The sequence below is a fragment of the Melanerpes formicivorus genome, unplaced genomic scaffold, assembly GCF_026170545.1.
Source record: "Melanerpes formicivorus ecotype bairdi unplaced genomic scaffold, bMelFor1.0.p_v2 SCAF_167, whole genome shotgun sequence".
In the NCBI taxonomy this organism is placed as follows: domain Eukaryota; kingdom Metazoa; phylum Chordata; class Aves; order Piciformes; family Picidae; genus Melanerpes; species Melanerpes formicivorus.
Window position 1 is genome coordinate 457,581 of NW_027142519.1, and position 20,828 is coordinate 478,408.

General features: G+C 56.7%; 1 protein-coding gene across 1 annotated transcript in view; it reads right to left on the reverse strand.

Moving 5' to 3' along the window:
* The window catches only part of LOC137457318 (protein Aster-B-like), a 176,594-nt gene extending 157,472 nt beyond the window's left edge, over positions 1-19,122 (reverse strand). Inside the window, 1 exon segment of the mRNA XM_068169179.1 lies at positions 18,415-19,122. Within this exon segment, the coding sequence (XP_068025280.1) occupies positions 18,415-18,776 (362 nt within the window). The 5' untranslated portion in view covers positions 18,777-19,122.
* Positions 19,123-20,828: the final 1,706 nt, after the last annotated feature.

A 20,828-nucleotide genomic window follows, 5' to 3' on the forward strand; every position in this document is an offset into this window, starting at 1 on the left:
GAGCAGAGCAGAGCAGAGGGGCAGAATCCCCTCCCTGTGCTGCTGCTCTCCCTGCTCTGGCTGCAGCTCAGCACTCAGCTGGCTCTGGGCTGCCAGGGACCACTGCTGGCTCCTGGGGAGTTTGTCACCACCTCACACCCCCAAGGCCTTCTCCTCAAGGCTGCTTTCAATCCAGCCCTCACCCAGCCTGGATCTGTGCCTGGGATTGTCTTGACCCAGGTGCAGGACCTTGCCCTTGGCCTTGCTGAGCTTCATTTAGCCTGAGCTGTTTCACAACAGCAGAGCCCTGCAGGGCAGCACTGCAAAACTTCCTGAACTTTGCCTACAAAGGAGACTTCAGCATTCTGAAGGGAAAAGAGTGCAGCTCTTCAAGTGCCTGAAATGCCCAGAGCAGCTCAGCTGCAGAGCCTCTGCTCTGATTATTTTATCATATGCAAAGTAAGGGAGTGGGTTTTCATCAAGCATTCCAGCCACTGCCTTTGCCACTGCCTTTGGCTCTGATCCATCTTAGGGACACTTCAGGAAGGCTGATTTTCAGTAATAAACATTTTTTTACTGTGCTGCCCAGCTGCAGAGGGCCAGAGAAGTGCTGGAGAGAGTGCAGGGGAGGCTGGGAAGCTGCTGAGGGGCCTGGAGCAGCTCTGGCAGGAGCAAAGGCTGAGAGGCCTGGGGCTGAGAGCCTGCAGAAGAGCAGCCCCAGAGCAATGCTCAGCAATGCTCAGCAAGAGCTGAAGGCCCCTGGGGGGCAAGAGGCTGGGGCCAGGCTCTGCTGAGTGGTGGCCAGGGCCAGGCCAAGGGGCAGTGGGCAGAGAGTGGAGGCCAGGAGGTTGGAGGGGAAGAGGAGGAGAAAGCTGTTTGCTGGGAGGGTGCTGGAGGCCTGGAGCAGGCTGCCCAGAGAGGTTGTGGAGTCTCCTTCTTCACAGAGAGAGTTGTTGGCCCTTGGGATGTGCTGCCCAGGGAGGTGGTGGAGTCCCTGTGCCTGGAGGTGCTCAAGAAGGGCTTGCATGTGGCACTTGGAGCCATGGGTTAGCTGTCAGGAGGTGCTGGGTGACAGCTTGGCCTTGATGATCTTTGAGGTCTTTTCCAACCTTATTGATTCTGATTCTCCTGGTGTGGAGAGCTTCCAACCCCCCCTGGGCCTTGTGCTGCTGGGCAAGCTGCTGTGGGTGCCCTCCTGGAGCAGAGGCTTGGACTGGATGCTCTCCAGAGCTCCCTTCCCATCCCCACCGTGCTGCAAGTCTATGATGTTGCTATTATTATGCTTTTCATCCCATTTTAAGCTGCCCTGCTTTAAAGAAGCCAGTGTTCAGAGAATCACAGAACTGTCAGGGTTGGAAGGGAGCTCAAGGCTCAGCCAGCCCCAACCCCCTGCCATGGGCAGGGACACCTCACACCACAGCAGGTTGCTCACAGCCACCTCCAGCCTGGCTGCAAACACCTCCAGGGATGAGGCTTCTAGCTCCAGGGCTGCTCCTCTGACACAGAATCAGAAGTCACTCTTGTTCTACTGGAGCTAAGGAGCTAAGGAAGCCATGACTTGTACTGAGGAGCAACAGAGGAAGGGAAGCTTTCAGATACAGTCTGGTTAGGATTGAACCTACAGGAGGAGGCCAGAAGCTGTTTACAGCCCTCAGGAAATCAGCCAAATAAGTTGATCTCACTGCAAGGCTGAGCAATGATGAAGCTGAGTCTGGACAAGGCTTTCAATCTTCAGCTCCAGAGGCTCAGGGCTCCTCTTTCTCTCTCCTCATTTCCAATAGAATAGAATAGAATAGAACAGACCAGGTTGGAAGAGACCTTCAAGATCATCAAGTCCAACCTCTCATCCAACACCACCTAATCAACTAACCCATGGCACCAAGCACCCTGTCAAGTCTCCTGAACACCTCCAGTGATGGTGACTCCACCACCTCCCTGGGCAGCACATTCCAATGGCCAATCACTCTCTCTGTGTAGAACTTCCTCCTGACCTCCAGCCTGAACTTCCCCTGGCACAGCCTGAGACTGTGGCCTCTTGTTCTGGTGATGGCTGCCTGGGAGAAGAGACCAACCTCTGCCTGCCTACAACCTCCCTTCAGGCAGTTGCAGAGAGCAAGAAGGTCTCCCCTGAGCCTCCTCTTCTCCAGGCTAAGCAACCCCAGCTCCCTCAGCCTCTCCTCACAGGGCTGTGCTCCAGACCCCTCCCCAGCCTCCTTGCCCTTCTCTGCACACCTTCAAGTCTCTCAATCTCCTTCTTGAACTGAGGGGCCCAGAGCTGGACACAGGACTCCAGGGGTGGCCTCAGCAGTGCTGAGCACAGGGCACAAGGACTTCCCTGCTCCTGCTGGCCACACTCTGCCTGCTGCAGGCCAGGATGGCATTGGCCCTCCTGGCTGCCTGGGCACACTGCAGGCTCATGTTCAGCCTACCATCAACCAGCACCCCCAGGTCCCTCTCTGCCTGGCTGCTCTCAGCCACTCTGCCCCCAGCCTGTAGCACTGCCTGGGGTTGCTGTGGCCAATGTGCAGCCCCTGGCACTTGGATGTGTTCAATCTCCTGCCCTTGGCCTCTGCCCATCTGTGCAGCCTGGCCAGGTCCCTCTGCAGAGCCTCTCTGCCCTCCAGCAGATCAACTCCTGCCCCCAGCTTGGTGTCAGCTGCACATTTACTGCTGATGGACTCAATGCCCTCCTCCAGATCATCAATGAAGATGTTAAAGAGCACAGGGCCCAGCACTGATCCCTGGGGCACACCACTGGTGCCTGGCTGCCAGCTGGAAGGACACTAAACATCCCTCCAAGGCTGATATTTGGGAGTTTTAACTCAATCCTCCTGCCAACATTCAGAGTCAGAACATTATTGGCTGCTTCAGGACCTGATGGAGGGAGTTAAACACAAGTTGGGCAGCAGGGATACCTCCCTCTAGTCCAGGTTCTCCCCCACTTGGTCCTGGTCCTGCCTTTAGAGCTTTGGTTTTTGCCTTTTTTCTTGAGCCTCATTTTGCTCTCAGTTTGCAGCCTCTGAACAAGGCAGAGCCAAGATCCCTTCCCCCATTTCATGCATGGAAAGCTAAGCAGGTCCTGATCTCACACACTTCACTCACTCAGGTCAAGGTTTGCACACTGGGAGCCTCCTGGGACCTTTAGACAGAATCACAGAATGAACCAGGTTGGAAAAGACTTCAGAGATCATCCAGTCCAACCTCTCACCCAGCACCATCTGAGCAACTCAACCATGGCACCAAGTGCCTCATCCAGGCTCTTCCTAAACACCTCCAGGCACAGGGACTCCACCACCTCCCTGGGCAGCACATCCCAATGGCCAATCTCTCTTGCTGGGAAGAATTTCTTCCTCACCTCCAGCCTCAACCTCCCCTGGCACAGCTTCAGACTGTGTCCTCTTGTTCTGCTGCTGGCTGCCTGCCTGGGAGCAGAGCCCAACCCCCACCTGGCTCCAACCTCCCTTCAGGCAGTTGCAGAGAGCAAGAAGGTCTCCCCTGAGCCTCCTCTTCTCCAGGCTAAGCAACCCCAGCTCCCTCAGCCTCTCCTCACAGGGCTGTGCTCCAGACCCCTCCCCAGCCTCCTTGCCCTTCTCTGCACACCTTCAAGTCTCTCAATCTCCTTCTTGACCTCAGGAGCCCAGAACTGGACACAGGACTGCAGGGGTGGCCTCAGCAGTGCTGAGCACAGGGCACAAGGCCTTCCCTGCTCCTGCTGGCCACACTCTGCCTGCTGCAGGCCAGGATGCCCTTGGCCTTCTTGGCCCCCTGGGCACACTGCTGGCTCCTTGCCCTTCTCTGGATGGTGACTCCAGCACCTCCCTGGGCAGCCCTCAGGTACTGGAAAGGGAGCTGAGAAGAGAGCACAGCAGTCACCAGAAATGTGGTGAGATGGCTGCTGAAGGAGGGATGTGAAATGAAGGAGGAAAGAAGGAGGCAGAAGCAGATGTAGAGAGGAAATGTGTTGGTTAGGAAGAGGCAAAAGCTGCTGACCATCACAGAATGGGAAGGGACCTCTCAGTGCCTTGAGTCCAAACATCAACCCTGTAACCCCAGCTGGAAATGTTGGAATCACAGAATGGGTTGGGTTGGAAAGGACCTTAAAGATCATCCAGTTCCAACCCCCTGCCATGGGCAGGGACACCTCCCACCACAGCAGGTTGCTCACAGCCACCTCCAGCCTGGCTGAACTGTTGAATCTCCCTGTGCCAGGCAGGACAGCCAGGCTGCAGTGGCAAATATTTGCTGCCCAGATCAGATCAGGCAGTGGTTAAGTTGCTGGCTGTTTGTAGAGCAGCTTTGATGCTCTCCTGGGACTTGGTCATCCCAAACCTAAACAAAGCCTGGAAGGCAAATATTGAAAAAGAAAACCACAGAGTACTGTTAGGAGGCAGCAAGGCCCAGCCAGGGCAGAGAGCAGGGCTGGGGGGATTCACACAAGCCCTGTGAGGAGAGGCTGAGGGAGCTGGGGTTGCTTAGCCTGGAGAAGAGGAGGCTCAGGGGAGACCTTCTTGCCCTCTCCAACTCCCTGAAGGGAGGTTGTAGACAGGTGGGGGTTGGTCTCTTCTCCCAGGCAAGCAGCACCAGAACAAGAGGACACAGTCTCAAGTTGTGCCAGGGGAGGTTTAGGTTGGATGTTAGGAGGAAGTTTTACACAGAGAGAGAGATTGGGCATTGGGATGTGCTGCCCAGGGAGGTGGTGGAGTCACCATCCCTGGAGGTGTTCAGGAGGAGACTTGCTGGGGTGCTTGGTGCCATGGGTTAGTTGTTTAGGTAGTGTTGGATTGGTTGATAGGTTGAACACGATGATCTTGAAGGTCTCTTCCACCCTGGTTTATTCTATGTAACATTCTGTATGTAACAGCCACTTGGCACAAGGTTTATCACCCCCAAAGGACACAGAAGCTGCACTCAAGAGCAGACAGACCACCAGCACTCTGCAGAGGGGGAATGCAGGCACAGAGGCATAGAGCTGTCAGGGCTGGAAGCTGTAAATGGTTGAAGCACAGAATGGGTTGGGTTGGAAGGAACCTTAAAGCTCATCCAACTCCAACCCCCTGCCATGGGCAGGGACACCTCCCACCAGCACAGGCTGCTCCAGGCCTCATCCAGCCTGGCCTTGGACACCTCCAGGCAGGGGGCAGCCCCAGCCTCCCTGGGCAGCCTGTGCCAGAGTCTATTTCTAAGCAAGCAGAAGCCTCACTTCCTCTCCTCTGACCTAAATAGAAAGCTGGAAGCTCATGAAAGCCAAAGAAACTGAGAGCTACAACATCTCCAGTTACTCATTTGGCAGCTTCTTGACACTGCAAGGCATGGAGTGACCAAACCTTTAGCCAACCAAAGCCTTCCCAGCCCCCTCATGAAGCACTGGCAGCACAGGGCAGGGAAGCTGCTCTTCCCAAGGTTAAGAAATGGGGAAGTGATTGTGTTGGCCAACAGTGGCTGAAGATGAGCCAGGGGGTGCTCAGGTGGCCAAGGAGGCCACCAGCAGCCTGGCCTGGAGCAGCAATGGTGTGGGCAGCAGGAGCAGGGCAGGGATTGTGCCCCTGGGCTGGGCGCTGCTGAGGCCACCCCTGGAGTGCTGCCTTCAGCTCTGGGCTCCTGGCTGCCAGCAGGAGCTGGAGAGGCTGCAGCAGGGCCAGGGAAGGGCAAGGAAGCTGGGGAAGGGTCTGGAGAAGAGGGCAGGGGAGGAGCAGCTGAGGGAGCTGGGGGTGGTGAGGCTGGAGGAGAGGAGGCTGAGTGAGACCTCCTTGCTCTCTGCAGCTCCCTGAGAGGAGGCTGGAGCCAGGTGGAGGTTGGGCTCTGCTCCCTAGTCTCAGATGAAAGGAGGAGAGCAAATGGCCTGAGATTGTGCCAGGGGAGGCTTAGGTTGGAGATGAGGAACAATTTCTTTGCTTCCAGAGTGGTCAGGGATTGGCAGAGGCTGCCCAGGGAGGTGGTGGAGTCCCCATGCCTGGAGGTGTTCAAGAAACCTGTGGCACTTGGGGCCATGGTGGGGATGAGTTGAAGGTTGGACTGGATGATGTGAGAGGCCTTCTCCAACCCAAACAATCCATGGTTCTACAGCCAGTGACATCAGGTGATGACAATCACCTTGGCTTGCACTTGACAGGGTGCTTGGTGCCATGGTTTAGTTGATCAGATGGTGTTGGGTGATAGGTTGGACTTGATGATCTTGAAGGTCTCTTCCAACCTGGTCTATTCTAGTCTATTTTATTCTATTCTATTCCATAACATGAGAGGCTTCACAGCCTTTACTCCTGTAGGTTTTGGGGGGTTATTTTCCCCCCTCTGGCAGTTATTTAATGCAGCACCACCTCAGTCAGCCATGAGAGAGGGTTGGGGTTTTCTTCTCCCCCTCTTTTCCCCTCAGTGTGGAAGGAAGAAGATAAAAGTGCTTAAATATTTCGTTATTCTAAGAAACTTTCAGAGTAAATCTCAGCTATGTTAAAGTAAGCAGAAACCTTCTGAACTGCTTGACAGCAAAGATGCCTTTAGTTCTCCAGGAAAATTCCAGATCACTGAAACACTTCTGCCCTGGGCTGCAGCAAGAGAAGTGTGGCCAGCAGGGCCAGGGAGGTGATTCTGCCCCTCTGCTCCACTCTGCTGAGACCACAGCTGCAGCTCTGGGGCCAGCTCTGGAGCCTCTGTGCCAGGAAGGCTCTGGAGGGGCTGGAAGGTGTCCAGAGCAGGGCCAGGAGGAGGAGCAGAGGGCTGGAGCTGCTCTGCTCTGCAGACAGCCTGAGAGAGTTGGGCTTGTGCAGGCTGCAGAGGAGAAGGCTCCCAGGAGACCTTCTGGTGGCCTTCCAGGATCTGCAGGGGGCTGCAAGCAAGCTGGGGAGGGACTTGTGAGGGTGTGAGGGAGGGATAGGAGTGGGGGGGATGGAGCAGAAGTAGAAGTGGGGAGCTTGAGATTGGCTGTGAGGAAGAAGTTGTTGGCCAGGAGGGTGGTGAGAGCCTGGCCCAGGCTGCCCAGGGAGGTGGTGGAAGCCTCCTGCCTGGAGGTGTTTGCAGCCAGGCTGGAGGTGGCTGTGAGCAACCTGCTGTGGTGTGAGGTGTCCCTGCCCATGGCAGGGGGTTGGGGCTGGCTGAGCCTTGAAGTCCCTTCCAGCCCTGACAGTTCTCTGCTTCTAAATCATCTTTTAGGACATTGAGCAACTGACTGCTCACTGAGGCAGCTCTCTAGGATGACAAGAGGTTTCACAAATTAGTTTCTTGAAGGAAAAACAAAACAACAACAACAACAAAAAACCCAACAACCAACCAACCCACCCCACACATTTTTTTCTGTCCCAGAATGAGCAGCAACCAAACCATGAAGATTTTATCTGCAAAACCACCGTGGTTGTGTCTCTGGCAGTTCAAGATACAGAATACAGAATTAACCAGGCTGGAAAAACCGTCAGGGCTCATCAAGTCCAACCTAGCACCCAGCACCATCTGATCAACTAAACCATGGCTCCAAGTGCCTCATCCAGGCTCCTCCTAAACACCTCCAGGCACAGGGACTCCACCACCTCCCTGGGCAGCACATCCCAATGGCCAATTCCTCTTGCTGGGAAGAACTTTCTCCTCACCTCCAGCCTAAACCTCCCCTGGCACAGCTTCAGACTGTGTCCTCTTCTTCTGGTGCTGGGTCCCTGGGAGAAGAGACCAACCCCTTCCTGGCTACAACCTCCCTTCAGGGAGCTGCAGAGAGCAAGAAGGTCTCCCCTGAGCCTCCTCTTCTCCAGGCTAAGCAACCCCAGCTCCCTCAGCCTCTCCTCACAGGGCTGTGCTCCAGACCCCTCCCCAGCCTCCTGGCCCTTCTCTGGACACCTTCAAGTCTCTCAATCTCCTTCTTGACCTCAGGAGCCCAGAACTGGACACAGGACTCCAGAGGTGGCCTCAGCAGTGCTGAGCACAGGGCACAAGGACTTCCCTGCTCCTGCTGGCCACACTCTGCCTGCTGCAGGCCAGGATGCCCTTGGCCTTCTTGGCCAGCTGGGCACACTGCTGGCTCATGTTCAGCTGCTCTCCACCACTCCCTTCAGGTCCCTCTCTGCCTGGCTGCTCTCAGCCACTCTGCCCCCAGCCTGTAGCACTGCCTGGGGTTGCTGTGGCCCGTGTGTAAAACCTCCATCTCCTCATCTGTAGGCTTTTGTGAGATGAGATTGAAGGCTGCTAAAAACAAGAGTTCATTCCTCACATATCAGAAGCCTTTTAGGCCATCAGTGAGTCCTTCCCTTCAGCTCTACCTGCCACTTAGCACTGAAGTGTCAGTCTCCAGCAGCAGACCACAGTGAGTCCATTCAGCCTTAGCAATGCCAAGAGCTGCAGCACCTCCTAAGCCCCACTGCTCCATCAGCCTTGACAGCCTCTTGGGAGCACCAACACTGTGTATCTCATGAGGAACTGAACTGCTCTGGGTGCTGGGCTGGACCAGATGTCATTGACAGATTCATAGAGTGCTGTCCAATAGGACTCTGGCTTGGAAAGGACCTCAAAGCTCAGCCAGCTCCAACCCCCTGCCATGGGCAGGGACACCTCCCACCAGCACAGCTTGCTCAGGGCCTCATCCAGCCTGGCCTGGAACACCTCCAGGGATGAGGCAGCCACAGCCTCCCTGGGCAGCCTGTGCCAGAGTCTCCCCAGCCTCACTCTCAACAATCTCTTCCTCATCTCCAGTCTCAGTCTCCTCTCTCCCAGCTCAAAGCCATTGTTCCTCAGCCTGGCACTCCCAGCCCTTCTCCAAAGTCCCTCCCCAGCTCTCCTGCAGCCCTTCAGGTCCTGGAAGGCTGCTCTGAGGTCTCCCTGGAGGCTTCTCTTCTCCAGGCTGAGCAGCCCCAGCTCTCCCAGCCTGTCCCCATAGGTTCTCCAACCATCTGGTCACCTTCATGGCCTCCTCTGGGCCTGCTCTATCACTTCACAGTCTCACAGAATCACCAAGGTTGGAAGAGACCTCCAAGATCATCAAGTCCAAGCTGTCACCACAGACCTCATGAATAAACCATGGCACCAAGTGCCACATCCAATCCCCTCTGGAACACCTCCAGGCACAGGGACTCCACCACCTCCCTGGGCAGCACATCCCAATGGCTAACAACTCTCTCAGGGAAGAACTTTCTCCTCACCTCCAGCCTGAACCTCCCCTGGCAGAGCTTGAGACTGTGTCCTTTTTGTGCTGGGGACAGCAGAGCTGGATGCAGTACTCCAGGTGGGGGCTCACAAGCTGGGAAAGATCTCTGATATGGACTCCAACCATCCACCCAACAGCACCATGGGCACTAAACCACATCCCCAGGTGCCATGGCCACAGGTTCCTGGAACACCTCCAGGGATGGGGATCCCACCACCTCCCTGGGCAGCCTGTGCCAATGCCTGACCTCCTTTAAACCCAGCTGGATCTACCCCCTGCTCTCTGCAGCTCTTGCCTTAGCACACCAGGAACCACCTGCAGCTGCAGCCATTCCCAGCAAGGGTGGCTTTAAGCAGTAAAGAACAAACAGAGAGAGCTGCAGCCTCCCATGGCCACATCAATAATGCAGAGGCCTTAGGTGCACAGCAAAATGCTATCAGATTGCATCACCCAGCCTGGGAGGGAGGGAGCTGATCAGATTTGTGCAGCTGCTTGCAGGCTTCATGACTGAGGAAGTTCTGTCACCCTTTAAAGGTTGGGCCAGATGCTCCTTGGGGTCCCTCCCAGCCTGGCATGCTGTGAGTCTGAGCTGCAGAGGATGGATCAGAGGTAAGAGGCAGCCTGCACAGCCTGCAGGAAGCACAGGTTGGAAGGGACTCTCCAAGGGCATCTTGTCCATGGCTTGGATGGGAGCACAATGAGATGGGTTAGGAACTGGCTGGAGGCTGAACCCAGAGAGTGGTGGTGAATGGTGCCACAGCCAGCTGGCAGCCAGGCACCAGTGCTGTGCCCCAGGGAGCAGTGCTGGGCCCTGTGCTCTTTAACATCTTCATTGATGATCTGGAGGAGGGGGTTGAGTCCATCAGCAGTGAATGTGCAGCTGACACCAAGCTGGGGGCAGGAGTTGATCTGCTGGAGGGAAGAGAGGCTCTGCAGAGGGACCTGGCCAGGCTGCACAGATGGGCAGAGGCCAAGGGCAGGAGATTGAACACATCCAAGTGCCAGGGGCTGCACATTGGCCACAGCAACCCCAGGCAGAGCTACAGGCTGGGGGCAGAGTGGCTGAGAGCAGCCAGGCAGAGAGGGACCTGGGGGTGCTGGTTGATGGTAGGCTGAACATGAGCCTGCAGTGTGCCCAGGCAGCCAGGAGGGCCAAGGGCATCCTGGCCTGCATCAGGCAGAGTGTGGCCTGCAGGAGCAGGGAGGTCATTCTGCCCCTGGACACTGCACTGGTTAGGCCACACCTTGAGTCCTGTGTCCAGTTCTGGGCCCCTCAGTTTAGGAAGGAGGTTGAGCTGCTGGAAGGTGTCCAGAGAAGGGCAAGGAGGCTGGGGAGGGGTCTGGAGCACAGCCCTGGGAGGAGAGGCTGAGGGAGCTGGGGCTGCTTAGCCTGGAGAAGAGGAGGCTCAGGGGAGACCTTCTTGCTCTCTGCAACTGCCTGAAGGGAGGTTGGAGCCAGGTGAGGGTTGGGCTCTTCTCCCAGGCAAGCAGCACCAGAACAAGAGGACACAGTCTCAGGCTGTGCCAGGGGAGGTTCAGGCTGGAGGTCAGGAGGAAGTTCTACACAGAGAGAGAGAGATTGGCCATTGGAATGTGCTGCCTGGGGAGGTGGTGGAGTCCCCATCACTGGAGGTGTTCAGGAGGAGACTTGACAGGGTGCTTGGTGCCATGGGTTAGTTGATTAGATGGTGTTGGGTGCTAGGTTGGACTTGATGAGCTTGAAGGTCTCTTCCAACCTGGTCTATTCTATTCTATTCTATTGTCCAACCCCCCTGCAGTCAGCAGGGACAGCTCCAGCTAGAGCAGGCTGCCCAGCAAGCTTGACCTTGAATGTCTCCAGGCGTGGAGCCTCCACCACATCCCTGCGCAACCTGCTCCAGCATTTCACCACTCTCCTATTAAACAGCTTCCTCCTCATGCTCAACCAACCTACCCTGCTCCAGGTTAACATCCTCCTGTTTACAGCCTCTCCAGGTGCCCAGAGCACCACACTTGGAGTTTGGATCACCAAGCTCCTGGGCAAAGGAAAGCTACAGGGAAAGCTGAGCAGGGTAAGGTTTAGATTGGACAGCAGGAAGAAGTTCTTCACTATGAGGGTGGGGAGAGCCTGGCACAGGTTGCCCAGGCTTGGAGATGCCTCCTCCCTGGAAGTGTTGAAGGCCAGGCTGGATGAGGCCTTGAGCAACCTGGGCTGGTGGGAGGTGTCCCTGCCCATGGCAGGGGGTTGGAGCTGGATGATCCTTGAGGTCCTTTTCAACACAAACCACTCTGTGATCTGATACAGGCTGGAAAAGACCTTTAAGATCCTGGTCCAGTGGGAAGTGTCCCTGCCCAAGGCAGAGGGTTGGGACTGGATGAGCCTTGAGGTCCTTTTCAACACAAACCACCCTGTGATTCTGTGATCTGATACAGGCTGGAAGAGACCTTTAAGAACCTGCTCCAGTGAGAGGAGGAGAGGTGGAACTGGTTGATCTCTAAGGTCCCTTCCAACTCCAGCTGTTCTGTGATGCTGTGAAACTCCAACCCCCACGAATGTCTTCCTCCTGCTTTCACCTTGACCACAGCTGTGTCACAGGCAAGCAAGGCTCCCAGTGCCATCTCTGCTGTCCACAAGAAACCAGCAGCCTGGCTTCTGCTCTCAGCCCCCAGAGAAGCACAGGGGAAAAGCCTGACACAGGGAACGAAGCCTGAGCCCAGGCAGTTCCAAGCTGCACAGAGCCACAGAGCACAGCATCACCAAGGCTGGAAGAGACCTCAAAGCTCATCAAGTCCAACCTCTCACCACAGACCTCAGGACTAAACCATGGCTCCAAGAGCCACATCCAATCCCCTCTGGAACACCTCCAGCCATGGGGACTCCACCACCTCCCTGGGCAGCACATCCCAACGGCCAACAACTCTCTTAGGGAAGAACTTTCTCCTCACCTCCAGCCTGAACCTCCCCTGGCACAGCCTGAGCACGATGCAGGCTGGAGTGTCCTGATGCCAGCCAGCAGCCAGCAGCACCACAGGCAGCATTTCAAGCCCTAAAGCCTTCTGTTTACTCACTTGGCTGCTTGCTGCCTGCTGAGGGCCACAGAGCTGCTGCCCTGGCTCAGGGGCACGTGAGGCACACGTGCACTGCTGGCAGATGGCAGCTCCTGGCAGTTTGCTCCCTGCTGCTGCCCTGGGAAAGCTCTGCCATGCCAACAGGCAGCTGCCTGCCCACAGCATGGCTGTGCAGGTTACTGGGCTACCAGAAAGAAACTGATGGTTTCAGATGGCTTCCTGACAGCTTCACTACCACAGAGAGCCACAGATGGCATCAGGTTGGGAGAGAGCCTCAAAGGTCATCTTGGGCAACCCCCCTGCAGGCAGCAGGGACATCACAGAATCACCAAGGCTGGAAGAGACCTCAAAGATCATCAAGTGCAACCTGGCACCACAGACCTCATGACTAAACCATGGCTCCAAATGCCACATCCAATCCCCTCTGGAACACCTCCAGGGATGGGGACTCCACCACCTCCCTGGGCAGCACATCCCAATGGCCAATTTCTCTCTCTGTGTCGAATTTCTTCCTCACCTCCAGCCTCAACCTCCCCTGGCACAGCTTCAGACTATGTCCTCTTGTTCTGCTGCTGGGTGCCTGCCTGGCAGAAGAGCCCAACCCTCACCTGGCTCCAACCTCCCTGCAGGGAGTTGCAGAGAGCAAGAAGGTCTCCCCTGAGCCTCCTCTTCTCCAGGCTAAGCAACCCCAGCTCCCTCAGCCTCTCCTCACAGGGCTGTGCTCCAGACCCCTCCCCAGCCTCCTTGCCCTTCTCTGCACACCTTCAAGTCTCTCAATCTCCTTCTTGACCTCAGGAGCCCAGAACTGGACACAGGACTCCAGGGGTGGCCTCAGCAGTGCTGAGCACAGGGCACAAGGACTTCCCTGCTCCTGCTGGCCACACTCTGCCTGCTGCAGGCCAGGATGCCCTTGGCCTTCTTGGCCCCCTGGGCACACTGCTGGCTCCTGTTTAGGCAGCTCCAACCAGAGCAGGCTGCTGTCAGCTACAGCGTCTGATCTTGAATGTCTGCAGGGATGGAGCCTCTACTACATCTCTGGGCAGCCTGTGCCAGAGTCTCCCCAGCCTCACTCTCAACAATTTCTTCCTCATCTCCACTCTCAATCTCCTCTCTCCCAGCTCAAAGCCATTGTTCCTCAGCCTGGCACTCCCAGCCCTTCTCCAAAGTCCCTCCCCAGCTCTCCTGGAGCCCTCCAGGTACTGGAAGGCTGCTCTGAGGTCTCCCTGGAGCCTTCTCTTCTCCAGGCTGCACAGCCCCAACTCTCTCAACCTGTCCTGATAGCAGAGGTCCTCCAGCCCTGCAGCTCCATCTCAAGACAGGGCTTGGTGGAAAAAAAAGCTCTGTACAGAATGCTTCAGCCTTTGCTCCAGCACAGCTGACCCTGCTGCCCTTCCAGGAGGAAATGACATTACTTGCATGTCACAAACAGCAACACCATCCTTGCAAAAATAAAGGGCAATGCCAAGCACAAATCCAGGCTGGGCAAGGAGCAGCTCAAGAGCAGCCTGCAGGAGAAGGCCTTGGGGGTGTGAGGTGGTGACAAACTCCCCAGGAGCCAGCAGTGGTCCCTGGCAGCCCAGAGCCAGCTGAGTGCTGAGCTGCAGCCAGAGCAGGGAGAGCAGCAGCACAGGGAGGGGATTCTGCCCCTCTGCTCTGCTCTGCTCAGCCCCCACCTGCAGCACTGCCTCCAGCTCTGGGGCCCCCAGCACAAGAAGGGCCTGGAGCTGATGGAGAGGCTCCAGAGGAGGACACAGAGATGATCAGAGGGCTGAGAACCTCCCCTGTGGGGCCAGGCTGGGAGAGCTGGGGCTGTGCAGCCTGGAGAAGGCTCCAGGGAGACCTCAGAGCAGCCTTGCAGTACCTGAAGGGCTCCAGGAGAGCTGGGGAGGGACTTTGGCCAAGGGCTGGGAGTGCCAGGCTGAGGAACAATGGCTTTGAGCTGGGAGAGAGGAGACTGAGAGTGGAGATGAGGAAGAAATTGTTGAGAGTGAGGCTGGGGAGACTCTGGCACAGGCTGCCCAGGGAGGCTGTGGCTGTCCCCTGCCTGGAGGTGTTCCAGGCCAGGCTGGATGAGGCCTTGAGCAGCCTGTGCTGGTGGGAGGTGTCCCTGCCCATGGCAGGGGGTTGGAGCTGGCTGAGCTTTGAGGTCAGGATGAGGAACAATGGCTTTGAGCTGGGAGAGGGGAGCCTGAGACTGAAGATGAGGAAGGAACTCTTTAGGGTGTGGGTGGTTACCCCCAGCCTCTGCTTTCTCTGTGTTGTTTCCATGCCCACCCTGACCACTTTTCTCAGCAGCTTGCTCTGTTTCTAGGAAAGAAGCTTCACTTCCTCTCCTCAGACCTGCACTGAAGGATGGAAGCTCATGAGAGGCAGAGAAAACAGGAACAGCCAAGCAGAGACTTCTGCTATCAACTTAGCATTCCTCAAGCCCAGGGGCTCAGCAAAAAGTGTCTGGGAAACCTTTTTTTCCCCCCTTTTTACCTCCCTGTGGACTAGAAAGTCACAAATTCCCTTTGAAAACATCAGGCATTTACCAAAGAGACAGATTTGGAGCCTGCTGCCTGTGAAGAAAGGAGCTCCCATGCTGGCTCTGGTATGCTAATGCCACCTAATCCATCCATCACTGCAGCTTTTCCCCCCCAGTCACTGCTTCCTCAAGGTAAGCAGCAGGGTTAAGGCAGAGAGAGATGAAGAAGCAGAAAGCTGCCAGGCATGGCCATGCTGATGAGGTGTGCAAGAGCAAACTGAGCTTGCTTCTGCACTCCAACCAAGAGAAATGCCTCTTGGCCTCTCTCAAGCACATCAATAAATCCATAGGGAAGATGGCATCCAGCTCTGAGCTGCCCAGCTCAGGAGGGACAGGGATCTGCTGCAGAGAGGCCAAGGGAGGGCTGCAAGGCTGCTGAAGGGACTGCAGCACTGCCTGGGGAGGAGAGGCTGAGAGCCCTGGGGCTGTTCAGGCTGCAGAGGAGAAGGCTGGGAGGGATCTGAGCAATGTCTCTCAAGAGCTGAGGGCTGGGGGTCAGGAGGGAGGGGACAGGGCCAGGCTCTGCTCAGCTGCACCCTGGGCTAGGCCAAGGAACAAGGGATGGAAAGTGCAGCCCAGGAGGTTGCAGCTCAGCAGGAGGAGGAACTTCTGCCCTGGGAGGCTCCCAGAGGCCTGGAGCAGGCTGCCCAGAGAGGTTGTGGAGTCTCCTTCCCTGGAGCCTTCCCAGCCCTGTCTGGATGTGCTCTGTGTGACCTGGGCTGGACTCTGTGCTCCTGCTCTGGCAGGGGGGTTGGCTTTGATGATCTCCAGAGGTCCCTTCCAACCCCTAACATCCTGTGAGCTGTGATTCAGATGTTGAACTTGAGAGCTGCAATCTTCTTTTGTCTCTTGTGCTCTATACAGAATAAACCTGATTGGGAAAGACCTTGGAGAACATCAAGTCCAACCTATCACCCAACACCACCCAATCCTGCCTGCCATGCTGGACCTGGATCACTGCACTACAGCCAAGTGAAAAGTCACCAACACCTCCACCAAGAGATGTTTCTCAGTGCCAATCAAAGAGAAGGATTAGCACATCCTTGAGGAGCAGCATTTAGTGATGGGACCTCCCCAGAAACTTCATGAAATGACCCTCACAGAATTGTGTTGGTTGGAAGAGACCTTGCAGAGCATCCAATCCAACCAGCAACCCAGCACTGCCAGGGCACTGCCAGGGCACCACCAAACCAGGGCCCTCAGCACCACATCTCCATGGCTTTGAAAGCCATCCAGGGATGGAGACTCCACCACTGCCCAGGGCAGCCTGGGCCAGGCCTTGGCAATGCTTTTGGGGAAGAAATTGTTCCTCATCTCCAACCTAACCCTCCCCATAGGCCATTTCCTCTCCATCTATCACCTCAGACCAGGCAGAAGAGACCAACCTCCACCTCACAGCAGCCTCCTCTCAGGGAGCTGCAGAGAGCAAGGAGGTCTCCCTCAGCCTCCTCTCCTCCAGCCTCACCACCCCCAGCTCCCTCAGCTGCTCCTCCCCAGCCCTCTTCTCCAGACCCTTCCCCAGCTTTGTTGCCTTTCTCTGGCCCTGCTTCAGCCTCTCAATGTCCTTCTTGGACTGAGTGGCCCAAACCTGAACCCAGCATTCAAGCTGTGGCCTCCCCAGTGTCCAGTCCAGGAGGACAATCCCTGCCCTGCTCCTGCTGCCCACACCATTGCTGCTCCAGGCCAGGCTGCTGGTAGCCTTCTTGGCCACCTGGGTACACTGCTGGCTCATCTTCAGCCACTGTTGGCCAACATCCCCAGGTCCTTTTCCAGCCACTCTTCCCCAAGCCCAGCCTGGGCTGGGGCAGGGAAGCAGCAGCACTCTATCACAGTATCAGTCAGGGTTGGAAGAGACCACAAGGATCAGCCAGTTCCAACCCCCCTGCCATGGGCAGGGACACCCCACACTAGATCAGCCTGGCCACAGCCTCAGCCAGCCTGGCCTTAAACACCTCCAGGGATGGGGATGTTAGCCCTCATGTGAGGAGAGCTGGCACCCAGAGTGGCTATGAGAGGGAAAGCCCTGTCCTATGAACACACAGACACCACAGCAGGCAGCACATCCATGCAGGGTGCTGGGTGCAGAGCCAGCAAGAGATCAGTTCCCTGCTGCATGGAGGTGCAGCATCCACTCATCAGCTGCAAAGCAGCCAAAGCAAGCAGTGCTCCCCACCAAGCTGGAATAAGGACTGCAAAGCCTTTCAAGTCTCTCCTGTGCCTTCAGCTGGTTCCCCTCTCCCATGAAAGGTAAAGCCCTTGGCATGGTGTGGGCTCTGCACCTGCAGGGGGTTACATAAGGCATGGCTTCTTTCCCTTCCATGGCCACACAATAACTCTCTGGGCATTAATTCTCTGGTGTTGACAAGCTCTTGGAGGTCTTTATGAATTATTTATCCCCCTTTGAGCCAAAGGACTGAGTGACTTTCAAGGCTGGAAGGAGGCCAAGAGCTGAACCCAGCCATCTTGATCTGCAGACCCTCCTCCTAGCCACAAGACTCCTCTGTGTCTCTCCTCCCCTCCCCTTCACTCAGTGTCAGCTGCTGAGCAAAGGATCTCTGAGCAGGGCTCAGAGGCAGGGATGAACATCACCAAATCAGATTCTATGCTCCTGCTCTGGCAGGGGGCTTGGACTGGATGGTCTAACATCCTGTGAGCCTGTGAGCTGTGGAGGTGCTGGAGCCAGTGCAGAGGAGGGCAGGGAAGCTGTGAAGGGCCTGGAGAATGAATCTGAGCAACTGAAGGAGCTGGGGATGGAAAAGAAGAGGCTGAGGGGAGACCTCCTGGCTGTCTACAGCTGCCTGAAATGACCTTGGGCATCACCACTCCCTGTCCTGGCAGAGCAGAGAGGTCAGCTCCTCTTAAGGGTCTCTTCAGAAAACATTACTGCAGCTCAGTCCTCTCACCCCTTCTTTCAGGGCAGTCTCCCTCACTCTGCAGGAAATTCTTTCCACTGGCTCTGTGGTACCTGTGGAAGGAATGCAGAGGAGCAGGAGCAAGGAGAGAGCCCAGCACTGCTGCTCCTAACCTCCCTGCTCTTTGCACTCAAGGCACCAGCAAGTCCAATCCACATCACCCACTCCAGCCAAGAGGTGAGGCCAGAGTCACAAAATCAACCAGGCTGGAAAAGACCTCAGAGATCATCAAGTCCAACTTGTTCCCTAATACCCAACACCTCCTGACAACTAAACCATGGCTCCAAGTGCCACATCCAAGCCTTTCCTGAACACCTCCAGGGATGGGGACTCCACCACCTCCCTGGGCAGCACATCCCAAGGGCCAATTCCTCTTGCTGGGAAGAACTTCCTCCTCACCTCCAGCCTCAACCTCCCCTGGCACAGCTTCAGACTGTGTCCTCTTGTTCTGCTGCTGGCTGCCTGCCTGGGAGAAGAGACCAACCCTCGCCTGGCTCCAACCTCCCCTCAGGGAGTTGGAGAGAGCAAGAAGGTCTCCCCTGAGCCTCCTCTTCTCCAGGCTAAGCAACCCCAGCTCCCTCAGCCTCTCCTCACAGGGCTGTGCTCCAGACCCCTCCCCAGCCTCCTTGCCCTTCTCTGCACACCTTCAAGTCTCTCAATCTCCTTCTTGAGCTGAGGAGCCCAGAGCTGGACACGGGACTCTGGGTGAGGTCTAACCAGTGTGTCCCGGGCTAGAAGCACGCCAAGGGCCTTAGGGGAGCAACAGGTCCTCCCTAGCTCTGGTGGAGAGGCTGCTGTTGGCAGCAGGGGGGGGAAGGTGGCCAACCACATACCTGCTCTCACTGCACTCCTTCTTCTCTCTGACTCGCAGCCACTTCCGCAGGAGGAAGCGCTTGCGGCGCGGGGAGGCACTGGGTGTAGAGCAGTTGGACCAGGGGGTGTCCTCATCACTGGAGGGGGTGATTTCAATGGAGGGGAGCTGCAGGTATTCCTTGCTGGAGGATGGAGAGTCCTGGCACCTGCCGACCTCCAGGCTCTGCTCCTGCACATTCTTCATCCGCTTCATCTTGAAGCGCTTCCTGCGCAGGGTCGGGGTGGAGGAGCTAGACCAGGCGCGGCCACCCTCCACCACCTGCTGCTCGGGGACTCGCAGCGCCGGCAGCCGCAGGCTCTCTGTCATGTTGGGAGCTGGCATCGGATGCTCTTTCTGCTCCCACCCCTCCCCGCCCTCGGCAGGCTAAGCTCTGCTCCGGCTGTAAACCACACCGCCACCAACTCCGCTTCCTCCTCCCTCGCCCGGGCCGGCTCTGCCCTCCCTGCTCAAGCAGCAGCCCTCATGTTCTTCACGTGCTTGCACTTAGCACCCAGCGGGGCGGGCAGGGGGGGTCCGGGACACCCACATGCCGCAAGGCAAGGCAAAGCCAGTCAGTCCTCTCTTTCCTCCTCCTCCTCTCTACAACACGAAGTCCCTCCCTCCGTCCCCTGCCTGCTCTGTCTGAAAGCAGAAGGTTTCTGCACCCAGCCGAGAGGTTGCCAGCCAGGGCTGGGCTGGCTTTGGGGCTTCCACCGCGCAGCCTTTGCCGTCTGTCCTCTGCCTAAGGTCGGCTCGGCAAAGGGGGAAGGCTCCCGGGGGTCGCGCTAGGAATCTCGGCTGTCATCTTCCCGAGGGACGGAGCAAGGATGGAGTGAAGCGGCGAGGAGCTGCGAGGAGGTCAGAGAGAGAGAGAGAGAAAGAGAGAGAAACAAAAGAGAGGGAGGGGAAAGCAACAACACTCGGTGAAACCAGGAGAAAGAGGAGGAGCAGCAGCCAGCCGCTGCCGTTTCTGGAGCGGGTAAGACAAACACAGGCAGCTGCTGCAAGTGGAACTGCACCCTTAATCCCCGGGGACAGGGCTTAGGTTACCAACTACGCCGCTGCCAACGAATCCAAAAGGCTAAGAAGGGACAGCAGCCGCCCGGAGAAGCCAATTGGGCAGCTCTGCCCTTGTCCCAGCTTCCTGCTCCCAGCGCCCACCCCAGGCAGGCAGGCAGCGAACTTGGACTTTCAGCCTCCTTTCACAACTAGGAGCTGGGAGTTATTTTCGTTATGAGTGGTTTTTTCTGCCTCCCTTGCTCACCGAGAAGGCAAAGGAAAAGGATTGAGCAAGAGCTAGGAAGGCAGCAGGAGGTGGGAGCAGAGCCAGGAGGTTGGGTTGCTTGCTCCAGGCTCCCCGGGAGCGAAGGCTGAGGGAGGGAGGGGCAAGGCTGCTTCCAAAATGACAGCTGGGGAGGGATGGTTCTCGGGTCCAGCAACTGACAAAGACACCACGGAAAGACAATTGGGCATGCAGGACAGAGCTCAGACCAAGAGAGAGACACATGGAAAGTTCCCAGGAGCACGGAAGCTGCACCAAGGGGCAAGGCCAGGGGGAAGCAGCAGCCTCCAGAGGAGCCTGGCAAGGTGCTGCTGAGGAAACCACATCAGGGCAAACACAAAGCCTGGCAGAGCCTGCATCAGGATCCCCTGAATTCCACTGAACACTCCTGAGTGAAGCTGGATTGCCAAGTGGGGAAGTGGCAGAGAGCCACTGCGTGGTTGTCAAGAGTGCCAGCAGAATTCAGCTGGGTGATTGTCGAGGGTGCCAGCAGAGAGCGGCCCCAAAAGCATCAAACCATCTTCAGGTCACGGAATGGGATGGGTTGACTTGGAAGGGACCTTCAAAATCATCCAGGTCCAACCCCCTGCCGGGGGAACACCTTCAAAATCATCCAGTTCTAACTCCCTGCAGGGTAGACACCTTCAAAGTCATCCAGTTCTGACCCCCTGCAGGGGGGACACCTTAAAGCTCATCCAGTTCCGACCCCCTGCAGGGTGGACACCTTAAAAATCATCCAGTTCTGACCCCCTGCAGGGTGGACACAGGGAAGTCCCCACAGACTGGAAAAGGGGAAACATTGCCCCCATCTTCAAAGAGGGTAAGAAGGAGGAACCAGGGAACTCCAGGCCACTCAGTCTCACCTCTGTGCCTGGAGAGATCATGGAGCAGATCCTCCTGGAGGCACTACTGGCTCAGAAGAAGAGTGAAGAGGTGATTGGGAACAGTCAGCATGGCTTTGCCAAGGGTAAATCCTGCCTGACCAACCTGGTGGCCTTCTATGAGCAGGTGATGAAATTAATAGATGAGAGGAGAGCAGCTGATGTCCTTTACCTGGAGCTGAGCAAAACCTTTGACACTGTCCCACACCACATCCTGGGCTCCAGGCTGGT